Source organism: Oreochromis niloticus, linkage group LG19, assembly GCF_001858045.2.
Source record: "Oreochromis niloticus isolate F11D_XX linkage group LG19, O_niloticus_UMD_NMBU, whole genome shotgun sequence".
Lineage (NCBI taxonomy): Eukaryota > Metazoa > Chordata > Actinopteri > Cichliformes > Cichlidae > Oreochromis > Oreochromis niloticus.
The window spans coordinates 26,579,193-26,591,588 of record NC_031983.2 but is presented as its reverse complement, the minus strand read 5'-3'; the positions used below and the strand labels follow the sequence as shown (position 1 = coordinate 26,591,588).

The 12,396-nt window shown below is 38.7% G+C and overlaps 1 protein-coding gene across 1 annotated transcript; it reads left to right on the top strand.

Annotated features, from left to right (window-relative positions):
- Window positions 1–1,042: 1,042 nt before the first annotated feature.
- LOC102078968 (calpain-1 catalytic subunit) lies at window positions 1,043–11,266 on the top strand. The gene is made up of 22 exons (XM_019348706.1): window positions 1,043–1,118; window positions 1,433–1,700; window positions 2,275–2,344; window positions 2,429–2,547; window positions 2,725–2,858; window positions 2,947–3,121; window positions 4,955–5,029; window positions 5,238–5,323; window positions 5,684–5,758; window positions 6,085–6,245; window positions 6,508–6,665; window positions 7,064–7,075; window positions 7,340–7,548; window positions 7,667–7,712; window positions 7,791–7,859; window positions 7,989–8,046; window positions 8,490–8,551; window positions 8,780–8,848; window positions 8,949–9,027; window positions 10,199–10,315; window positions 10,487–10,539; window positions 10,676–11,266. The coding sequence occupies exons 2-22, from the start codon at window positions 1,464–1,466 to the stop codon at window positions 10,700–10,702; spliced, it is 2,091 nt and encodes a 696-aa protein (XP_019204251.1). The 5' UTR covers window positions 1,043–1,118; window positions 1,433–1,463; the 3' UTR covers window positions 10,703–11,266.
- Window positions 11,267–12,396: the final 1,130 nt, after the last annotated feature.

The window sequence follows — 12,396 nt, the reverse complement described above, 5'->3', positions numbered from 1 at the left end:
TTACAGCATCCTGCATTGCGATTGCATTTGTCCCTAACCATTGGGAACCCTCACGTTAACTTTTTCAAGTGAAAAAAAGTTAGAATAAAAGTTAAAAGAAAAAAAGTTAGAAGAAGGATCCTGTTAGAATATGCTTTATCATGTTTAGGTGGAAACTAGCGAGCTAACTTCCTGCTAACTTTTAACTGCGTTAAATTGAATACATTCTGTTTTCATGGATGCCTGGATGTTAAACTTAATTGTTACACCTGGTAAAGCAGCAACACGTGTACCACATAAAATCTATTCGAGGTCAGCAAGCACAACCAGAATTCATACGTAAGGTGCACTGCTGATTTTTGAGAAGATTCAAGGATTTGAAGTGCGCTTTATTGTGCAAAAAATACGGTACTAAATCTTTGTTAAGTAAGTAACATCACTATCTTTTACTGGGCATGTACATGTGCAAAATTATCTTATCAGTTAACCAGTGAAGTCAGTTTTTATGTGAGTAAATATTTTACTTCTCATTATCAAAATAAAGTGGATGCCAACTATCATGGCAGTCCTGTAAGTTTGATTAAACTTACTCAAGGTTGTTCATACAGCTAAAAATTTTTATATTTTGCAGACAATATACAACTACAGAGTTACATATTTGCACTGAAGTCAAGCGAACTTTTGGGTTATTTTTTCTTCTTGCTTGCTTTTTAGTATCAAGGATTATTCACTCACTGTAACGGTCATGAGAGCTGAAAATGTTTGGCTCTGTTATTAAGCTTTCCAAGCTTAATAGCCAATTAGCAGAGCCTTCTGATTATTTTCATTCATGTGATGTTTTAATAAAAACCAGAAAGCTGTATACAGGGCATCGCACCTGTACATTAAAAAGTAAAACGGACTAACATGACTTCTGTGTAAACACCTATAAAACTAACCCTGCAGGTTCAAGGGTAATTCCAAGGAAAGTGGTGGAGTTTAAGTGAAATTTGCATAGTAAGGTAAGGAGGAGCCACAATCTGTCCTGGCTGATTTAGGGGATTGTGGGCATTATATAAGACTGAAGCCTGTCCACTCTTACCTGCAGACCTGCTCCGTATCTACTAAACAACAAGCTTCCTCTTTTGTGACCCGTTCAGGTAAGATGTTTGTTTAACAATTTTAGGACTAATGACTCAAATCAGAGTTATTATAGTTTTGCTTTTTCTGTTTATTTTTAGTGTTAGGTTTTGTTTTGTTTTTATTAGTTTCATAGCAATACTTCTTAAACATTCTTACTATATGGGCATTTCATTGATACTTTTTTTAAAGTTACAGTGATTTTTCTTTTAAAAGAAAAAAACCTAAACAATGTTTGTATTATTTATATATATTATTATGTTATAATTTGAGCTGACATGTTTTTTTTGTACCGTGTCATTTATTATACTAATCTGTCAAATTTACATGCCAGATTCTTGAAAATAGACAGAAACATTGCAGCAATGCCTCCTCCTGGTGCATGCCTGAACATTATGGAGGCTCGTCACAAGCAGAAGGGATATGGGAGCATCCCCAACCCTGAGAAGTTCTTTAACCAAGACTTCAAGAACCTTAAACAATACTGTCTCACCAAAGGAGTAAGGTATGTCGATGACATGTTCCCCCCCGATGCAAAGTCTGTTGGCCAGGGGATACTGATGCCCTCCGACCTAGCCCGAGTGAAGTGGCTAAGACCTGCAGTGAGTATTTAAAGATGTTTAAACTGCACATTAGACGCAGTATCACATTACTGCAAAGCAACATTTTTTTTCCACCTTTGCCCCACTGTATTTGAGATTGTGAAACTGTAAATCTTCTCATGACCCAAGAAGTGAAATTTTGACTATAACAGTGCCCTCTAGTGGCTGTGAAAAAGAATTAAATTAATCCTTATATTTAAGCATTAAATAAAAGATATTCTATTAAAAATGCATTCTGTTATCCTAAACAACCTGTTTAGTTAGTTTGTAATCTAGTTTAAAAATAACATGAAATATTCACATTCTGAAAAGAATCAAAGCCACAAGTTTACAAAATTATGATTATTCTTACTTTTCTGACTGACTTTTGATCATGAGTTTCTTTTCAGGATAATTATTCAGTTTATTTCATTTTCTGTTATGAAAAAAGTTGTGAATTACAGGCCATGGAAGAGTTTCATAGTTCAAACTGAGACCCAAACCTCTCAAATTTGGGAATGGTCGGATACATTAAGTAAAAGTGGAAATGAGTGAAGCAATCCTTAAATTTGAAAACTGACTCCCTGTTTTACAGCAAATTGCTCCTGATGCTGAATTTGTGGTTGATGGCGTCTCCAGATTTGACATTGGTCAAGGTGTACTTGGTAGGGTCATTTCTTCACTCCTAATATTTACACTCTTGTATCCACCTGCAGTCCTGATTGTTCTTTTTTGTTGTTGTTAACCAGGAAACTGCTGGTTTCTTGCATCAATCGGCGCGCTGACTTTCCAGAATCACATCTTTGAACAAGTTGTTCCCCTCGACCAAAAAATCAAAGAGAACTACTGTGGCATTTTTCACTTCAGGGTAAACATCATTAAACTATGAGAACAAAAGAAGTAATTATTATCTTTAACTGTTTTTTTCCTCACTAAACTAAAACTTAAAAGCTATTTACTTCACAGAGTCTGGATTATTTTGTCTCTAATGATCAAATTTCATGAAACACAACAAGCTCACAAAACAATTGTATCTTTATTTTAGTTCTGGAGATTCGGGCGGTGGGTGGACGTCGTCATTGATGACAAGTTGCCGACGATCAATGGCAGACTAATCTTTGTTCACTCCAAAGATCCAAATGAGTTCTGGCCTGCTCTGCTGGAGAAAGCTTATGCCAAGTATGCAAAGAAACATATGATTTATCCAATATACAGTGAACAAGTTACATGTGGGGGATCTGTGAAAAATATTATCTACCTCTGTCAGGGTTTGTGGTTCCTACACCGACATGACTTCTGGAACTCCTTCAGAGGCTATGATGGACTTCACCGGTGGCGTCCACGTGTGCGTCCAGCTGTCGGATACCAGTTCAGATGTGTGGGGGCTGATATGCAGAGCTGGCAAATCCAACACATTGATGAGCTGTGGTACACCTCAAGGGGTAAGCACAAAAAAACAGAGTCAGACCAGTAACCGAGTGCGGCGAGAATAAGGCACAGCGGGACCACAGATCTTGAATTTGAGCCATCTTTATTCAGCACTTCTCACAACAACGCACACCAACCTTTGAGTCCTATGTTTTGACACAGCGGGCGTGATTGCGGATGCTGTGCAGGTGCATCTGCACGGCACCGCAGACCACGCCCCAACACATACCCCTATCGTCCGATTGAGGCCGGGGAGCCATCCGGCCGAACCTACTCCCACCCACCGGCCTCCAACCCGAAGACAGGGCAGTGTCTCTTGCGGAGGCCGCCCAAGTCTCCAGCGGTGATGGCAACGCTGGTCCGGAGGCCTGCAATGCCTGATCCTGCAGGCACAGCCGTGAGCACCTGCTCAAAGGCAGCTGGGCACTTGTCCATTGTTCCAGGACAGCTCGTGTCTTGCTTTTGGCCCCAGTTTGCGCAGGTCCCCCTGACACGGGGACCTCTGTCTCCTTGTGTGGCTGCTCCATCGTCTCCGGCTGGAGCAGCTGCTCCACTGCTCCCGGCTGGACAGGACCCTCGTGCACCTCCTCTCTCTCTGGCTGGAGCGGCTCCTCTACCGCTCCCGGCTGGAGCAGCCCCTCATGCAGCAGCTCCTCACCCAGCAGCCACGGACCCCCTCGCACCTCGTCCACCTCCGGCTGTAGCGCCTCCTCCACCGCTCCCGGCAGTAGCAGCCTTTCACCCAGCTGCTAACTCTCCTCCGGCCGGTTCGGACCATTGCCCGTTTCGTCTACCACATCTGGCTGCTAAGGTGCCTCATGCAGCTCCTCCACCGCTTCACCACCGTCGGGACACACCTGTGGGGGTGATGCCCAGGCACAGAGTAGCGCCGCCAGATGCCCAATCCTTTCCAGATGGCGCTCAGTCTGGTCTCTTCCTGCTGGCGACGCACCTCTGCCACCTGCTCCCGCTGGATAGCCGCCAAGTCAGCCATCATCTGGGACAGCTCCTCCTTTCCCTGGCTCTGTCATGGGCCCGTCGTGCCACGTCCTGGGTTTCGGCACCAGTGTGGTGAGAATAAGGCACGGCGGGACCACAGATCTTAAATTTAAGCCACCTTTATTGAGCACTTCTCACCACAACACAAACCAACCCCTGAGTCCCCATGTTTTAACACGTTGGGCATGATTGCAGATGCCGTGCAGGTGCATCCGCACAGCACCGCAGACAACGCCCCACCACACCGATGGCTATTGTTTACTCCACCCAAGGCAGCTGCTAGCTTCAGATAGATTTATTGGATGCTGCAACACATTGGAGAGCATAAGGCAGTGGTTGTAATCAACCAGCAGGTGGTTGGTTCCAGTGCTTATTCCAAGCGCAGGTCGAACAGGCTGTAACATATTCACGGGCATCTCTGTTGAGTATTTAGATGTTTAGCTGATTGCAGATATGCCAGAGTTTTTGTGGTCTGTCCAAACAATAAATGGTTGAGCGGTGACCTCCAGCCAGTGCCACCATTCCTCCAAAGTGAGCTTGATAGCCAATAGCTCCTGGTCTCCCACGTCATAATTTTGTTTTGCGGATGAGAGATGGTGAGATTGAAAGTCCTGGAACTAGAAGGCTGTTTTGACCTATTGGGCTCTGAAAGTTGAAAAACTTTTTTGTTAATCGACTGCCAGAAATGGCTTTATGAAGAGAAATTAGTGTGTCCCAAAATGTTGAAATTTGCTTTAAGTCAACATAACGAAACTTTGCAGTCACTTTTTCCTAATGATATTATTGTATCAGAAGTCTTTATTTTTATTTTTTATGCTTTCACAATGACCAATGTTCCTTGATTGTAGGAAACATCTGCTAACACCGTTTTGCCAAATGGACTGGTCCAAGGGCACGCCTACACTGTGACAGGGGTTAAAGAGGTAAAGAATTATACGTGCACAGTAATCACAGTTAGTATTGGAAGTGAATCTACAGCAATAACATTTCCCACAGTATGAAGTTTAGGAAGAATTACAGCCAAAACAGGTTCCTGACATATTGGACAAATATGTTAAAGGGGAGATTTAAAAACCTTTGAGCATACATTTAAATACCATAACAACTGATTTTTCTGTTGCCTGCTGCCAGCTTATTAGCCAAGGAAAAGTTGTGAAGCTGATCCGTTTGTGGAACCCCTGGGGCAAAGGAGAGTGGGAGGGAGACTGGAGTGATCGGTAAGCAGTAATCAGCTTTGGTACTGTTTCATGAAGACATGGATTAAATTACATGTTGTAAAAATGTTGACATCTGCATTGTGGGAATGCAGATTTTTGCTTAAAAGGTTAGTGTACTTGCTGCTCTACACGTGACTCAGTTACTCAAGTAGTTCTGGTCTTTAAGGGAACTTTAGTCTGAACTGGTTTTTCTAGTTACTGCTTAAACAAACCAGTGTAATATTTAGTTTAAAATGCAGGTAAAAGTACAACCTTTTCACCTATATTTACTTAGGGAATAATTTTTCTTCAATACATGCAACTCTAGATAAAAATTACCAACATGATGTGTCATCTCTTAACTGAAATGCTGTCTTTTAGGTCCCCCATGTGGAACACTGTGAGTTCTCAAGACCGCCAAAAGTGCCTTTCAGTGGCCGATGATGGAGAGTTTTGGTAAGCAAATCTAGTCAAAAGAAAACTACAACCTCTGGTGGTATTAATATAATACCACCAGAAGTTGTAGTTTTCTCTTTTTTTGCTTTATTTACTCTTTATGTCATAAGCTTTGTGTTTTATACTTTGACATCACATCTATGGTAAAAAATGGTAAAATGGCCTGCATTTGTATAGCGCTTTACTCAGTCCCTAAGGACCCCAAAGCACTTTACACTACATTCAGTCATTCACCCATTCACACACACATTCACACACTGGCGATGGCAAGCTACATTGTAATCTAAATAAATTATGAATGAAAATATACCTGATTTTATTAACAGGATGACTTTTGAAGATTTCTGTAAGTTCTACACAGATCTTGACATCTGTGGCCTGAAACCAGACTTCATAGATGGAAAATCCTCTGCTCAGTGGAAGACCTCTGTGTACGAGGGTCGGTGGGTTGCTGGAACCACTGCTGGAGGCTGCAGAAATAACAGAGGTAATTATATAGTATACACTGGAATATAGGTGTTTAAATGTTCTGTTGTACATTGAAAACAATATTAATGTTTTGCTATAATACAAAAAAACACATTTGCAACAAAATAAGATGTTATAGAAACATGCAGACACTGATTGTCACTGAGCTCTGACAAATGAGGGGAATGGGGGAAAGGGCCAGCGCCACATACCGTGAAAACATAATTTTTTAATCTTCAATTCATGTAAATAAAACATATTTTTCCCTCTATGTCCTCCAGACACTTTCTGGACAAATCCACAGTATCGAATTAAGGTCAAAGGTGAAAACTCAGAGACCAATGGAGAGAAAAACATCCTAGTGTCTCTCATGCAAAAGCCTGACAAGAGGAACAGACGCCTGGTGCAGAACCTCCACATTGGCTTTGCTGTATATTTGGTAAGTATTTCTTTTGGTCATATCATACATATGGAAAGAAAATACATGCAAAAGTGAAAATGAACAAACTATGAACTAACTATGGTGAAAACAAAAACCATGTTGAAGTTGAAATTTTCAGAGCATGAAAATGTATTAAATCATCATCAGAACTTGTATTGTAATGTGGAAACAACAATAATAATGTCGCGTTTAAGTGCAGACAATGACAGATCAAAAATTAACTATAACATAAAAATTATTTGTGGGCTACAAAACAGTTTGTTAGCAAGCCAAGCTTTAATATGCTGTCCAAACATTCATACAGTGGCTGTGCACATGTTGAAATAACTAACTAACGACTAACTGAATTATTATTTATTCCCAACATGAACGAAATTCATCTGATGACCTTCAAGGTGACCAAAGAAGTAAGAAGCTAACTTATTCTATTTCATGTTTATAATACACATATGGTGATGTGAAAAAGAAAGTACACTGTCTTTCACTATTAAGGTTTTATGTATCAGGAAACACTGCCATGTTGTATGATTGTTTAAATCAACAACAATGGATGATATAACACACTGTGTAATTATTTATGTAACAAAAGCCAAGTTCACTTGTCTGTACGCACTTCAGAAACTTCTTCAAATGAAATTGGGGAGCTGAAATATCACTTTGAATAATTTCAGTACAAAACGCAAAGTGGGAAGTTTCCAGCAATGTTCTTCAACACCCATCTGCCTGTTGCTCGGAGTGATAAATACATGAATGCCCGTGAGGTGATAGAGTTCCTTATGCTGAAGCCTGGTGAATACCTGATTGTGCCATCCACCTTCAAACCCAATGAGACAGCCTCCTTCATCCTCACCATCCACTCAAGAGAAGAGACATGTTGCTAGTATGCTCTCCCTCAATGTCTAAAGATATGACATAAAAAATTTTAAAACAAAATTTGCATTTGACACATTACAATTGATTTCTATCAAAGTAATGCATATTGGTCTATCTCCCCACAGTGAGAATTCAAATGCAAATGAGCAGAAATATGAGCCAGTTGAAAAGGTGTGTAACAAATCATTTAATTGTGTCCATGTTATTTTGCTGTACATGTGTTATTAATGTGAACTGTTGACTCGTCAGGTCACAAAAGTAAAAAACCATCAGGACGATGAAAACAAGAAAACAGTCTTCCGTCAATACTCTGACAAGGTAATTAAAAAAGATCTTTTTGCTAATAATATTAGCCACATTACTGCATTATTACAAGTGTATATAGCATTATGTGTCTAAAGTCTGTGTAATTTATCAGGTAGTAAACCAAATCAATTAATGTTTCAGTATGAAGAAGTGGATGCTGAGCAGCTCCAGAGGCTTCTAAATGAAAACATCCTGAAAGGTTTGGCCTTTAAAAACTCTGTCAAGCTAAATTTAAAAGTACTGGGGCTGCTTGGCCATGGGAACCCATTCCATGAAGCTCCTTGTGCACAGTTCTTGTGCTGATGTTAATGCCAGAGGAGGTTTGGAGCCCTGTAAATACTTTTGTTCATATAGCGTAGTTTCCAGGTCTGACCCATCAAATTTATAAACCAGTATTATTTCCTGTAAGCCTTCATCGGATTCTGGCAAACTCTGGTTTATGAGAATATGACTCAATATGACTTATTAATACAAAATAAACTGTGGTCCACATTAGCGTAAACATCAGTAATACAGTAGGGTGTGCAATACCCTCGGTTTCTTAGTCGCCATGGCTACTTTGATATGCAGTCTATGACTCTGGATAGTGTGGATGACATTTGTGCTACACTGTCTTTGCTAATTAAACTCTGTTTTATGTAGGAGACATGAAATCTGGAGGGTTCAGCCTTGATGCCTGTCGCAGCATGGTGGCTCTAATGGATGTATCCTGTTATAATACATGTGATACTGCAAAAAGCAGATTAAGTAACTTTGTAGTTTGCCTTTTCGAGCTGTTGAAAAGTAACAATGAATCTTTGTAGTTACATAACAGAAGAATAGTCTATGTGTAAGCAAACCTGAGTGCTCTTCTATTGATATAAACAGCATTACTCATCTGAAAGACCAGACTAAGATGTGTCCCTTTACTACCTTAATGTGGGTTTTAAAAGACGTCAATCACAGGCAAACTAAACACTGAGGAATTCGTCCGTCTGTGGAACAAGGTCACTAAATACAAGGTAAAGAGAGAAAAAAAACAGCCTAAACACACATATCAATAAATCTGATACATGTGAAGATTTTCCCAGATCATGGTTTCTTTTGTTCTTCTCCTATCAGGAGATTTTCTTCCTCACTGACGTTTCAAAAACAGGAACACTGTCACTGAGTGAGCTGAGGAACGCATTTCTAGCTTCAGGTATATGTTTATATATATGTATATGTATATGTGTGTATATGTGCGTATACGTATGTATGTATTAGTGCTGTCAGTGTTAATCTCATTAAAGTGACGTTAACGCCATAACTGCATTAACGTGGCTAATCTCAGTTAGCGAGTTATTGCGGATCGCCCCATGCGTGGGGCTGGACGGCGTCAACGCGTTAGTGCAGTTAGCTTGTTAGCGCCGTCCATTGCACAATACCACTTTTTTATGTCTGATACCAATATCATAAATTTGGATATCTGCCGATTCCGATATGGTGTATTTTTTAATCAATAAAACTGTTTTTTAAATGTCTTGCTGCATTTTGTAAAAGTTCATACTCAAGTTTAAAAAAGCAAAAAAACACTAAAGCTATTCTGTTACACCTGTATGCAAAAACTACACTGCACCCAAAATATTTCATAGTTCAGCAATACTGATCAATCTAATAAACTTAAACCTACACCATCCTTCCTATTCTGGTATTTTAAAGAGTACTTAGCGGAAATATTAAGCAACCTAACTAATAGGCTTGCCAACTCCCAGAAGAAAAAAAAAAGGCAACCACCCCCCACCTTCTGATGCTTAATCAACGCAATCAACTTTAATTTAATGCACTTGTAAAAAAAAAAATGCACAGAAATCAATTATTTCTCCACAATAATTAAATAGAACATCTTTCTTCAACAGAATTGCAGACTGCACAGATTGTACCTTCCCAAAGCAAAAAGTACTATAGCTTACTAGGGTATATTAGACTTAATAGTTACTATATACAGTAATGGACTTCTATACATTTTACATCAGATCACAACTTTGAGTGTAAGATTCAGATAATTATTGATTAAAAGCTAGACATTTGAAATGAGAATAAGAAAGAAAAGTATGTTTTCTGTCCCCCTTTTCCTGTTAATGCCCTACCTGCCCCCCTGGCTAAACTTTGCTAGACCCGCCCCTGCACAGTTACCAGATGTCAACTACAGAAAAGGATCCTGGTGTAGAAAGTAATATTGCTTTCGTGATATTTAATGGATCGGATTACATTTTTTATTTCTCTCCGATATCCGATCCAGTAATTTAGGTCAGTATCGGACGAATACGGTCCATCTCTAGTACATATATCTCAGCAAACTCCTCCTGAAGTCTGACTGTGTGTTTTTTCAGAAATAAGGGTTGGAGATGACATGCTCAGTCTGATGGCTCTGCGCTATGGCGCCTCCTCTGGACACATGACACTGGAGTGCTTCATCAGTCTCATGATTCGCTTGGACTGCATGAAGAGTAAGTGAAGCCGAGAAGAAATGACAACAATAGATGTGTAGATAGCTGAAAATAAATCTCATGCAGTGAGAATGAAAAGTTTTTTCATTTGAAAACATCTTTCTCGCTTCTAAGATTTGATAAAGGTTCATGATTTGTACAGTTTAAGCTCTCAATTGTGTTCTTCAACAGAAATCTTCAAACAGTTGTCTGATGGAAAATCCATTAATCTCAAGGAGTCAGAGGTAATAAAGTCACTTTAGTGCTGACAGAGCAAAAGAATAAATAAATGTAATTACACATATGTGTACAAAGAAAATGCATTAGTTTAAATGGTGGTACTTAAATGTTATTAATAAATAATGTCTTTCTTATTTTCAGTGGATGTACGTTTCCATGTACACTTAAGCCACCTGAAAGACAGATGCACGTTTCATCTGGAAAGCACAAGGAGATATTTCAAAAACTTGTTTTCTGTGAATTAGCTATAACACTTTATTACTTTGAAACAACTAAACTGTGAAACTACAACAAACACTATCATATAAAGCTGTAAACCTTATGCCTCTTTGCATATTATGTCATGCATATCATATCAATGACTGAATAACTGCATTTTTTTGTGAACAGTATTGCAAACTTGTCAATCTGTGTTTTATAATAGAAACAAAATACAGATGTTAGTGAATGACATGGGACTATTGTATCAGTCAAAAATGAATGAAGTGGATGGGAAATTAAACTGATAAGATAATAAGTACAAAAACTAGGAAAATGGAAATTCAAAGGAAAAAAATATCAAATTTAAGTAGTACATTTGTTTTTATATGTAGTTTTCTATATCAGCTGCTTTTTAAAATTCATTTTATATTGGGGAAAGGAATTAGCAAACTTCAGTGGGTCAGTTTCAATCCTAAGCTAATAGTGAGAGGTTGCGTTCTCCTTTGAATAAAGCATTTCCTTTGTGATCTTCATCAGTTTTTTTTTCCAGCAGCTGGGATTTTTAAAAAAAAGTCTTATCATTTGTTTTGTGGGTTTTCATATATTTAGCTGCATAGCTGCCTGTTTAAGTTTACCTTTCTGGTACCACTTTACAATAATACTCCCCTTATAGATGGCTAATAAATAGTTTATAGCTATGTTATTAATTAATCTGTAAATGCTTTATAAACCATTATCAATGGTTTATTATGTATTAGTTAAGGGTGAGAAAGAGAAAAACCTGACCGGTTTCTTGCCAAATAGTGAGCCAAATGTGTTCACCTATATATTTCACCTAGAGTTGCTATATTAAATATTTCAGACTAAGTTACTATCTTGTAAGCACAATCAGCATTTGTAAGCATATTTTTTAGCATATAATATTGTACTTCATAAATGCATTATAAGTATCCACAACTATCAATCGGAGCTTTGTTGTAAAGTGTAATGCATAAAACCATTTATTAATGACTGATAAACATTTATAAATGCCAAATGGGAGCCTTATTGTAAAGTGTAAAGCATAACACCATTTATTAATGAATAATGAACCTGTATAAATGCTAGATGGGAGCCTTATAGAGATTGACAGACCAGGTGACTTTCGCGCATTGCATTGTGGGTACGAGTGGCAACAAAATCAAAACACTGTATCAAGCGCTAGCATTTCCAGCACCGGTAATCATTAATTCTGCGGTTTTAATCCCTACTTGCATTTTATTTGCCCCATAAACAGTTATGTACAAAACGACGGCGAACACGGCAGGTCCGTACAAAGACAGACTTGACGAAAAGGCAAAAAAAAAAAAGTGCGAAGAAAAAATCAAAGGAGTGAAAGGGTTAGACCCATACGAGCATACAGAGTAGAGTAAGGACGTTAGCTACTGCGCAACTTTCATCACGTATTTATTATTATATGGTCCCAAGTGTGAGTGCATACACTCAGAAAATGTTTAGTACGTTCAGATCCCTGCAACAAGCCCAGGTCCAGTTTACTTTGGTGATTTGGACTATTCCATTTCACAGCTGTTGTTAAACTTTTTTTCCTTTTTCTTCTAGAAATAAAAAGAGTGTTTCGTAATTCATTCAATTTATTGTCTTTATTTAAAACTGGCATTGTT

Excerpts from the sequence above, each read along its gene's own strand:
- LOC102078968 (XM_019348706.1), top strand. The coding sequence starts at position 1,464 with ATGCCTCCTCCTGGTGCATGCCTGAACATTATGGAGGCTCGTCACAAG. Across the intron at positions 2,859-2,946 it reads CTGGAGAAAGCTTATGCCAA|GGTTTGTGGTTCCTACACCG; the intron begins GTATGCAAAGAA and ends TACCTCTGTCAG. Across the intron at positions 9,028-10,198 it reads GAACGCATTTCTAGCTTCAG|AAATAAGGGTTGGAGATGAC; the intron begins GTATATGTTTAT and ends GTGTTTTTTCAG.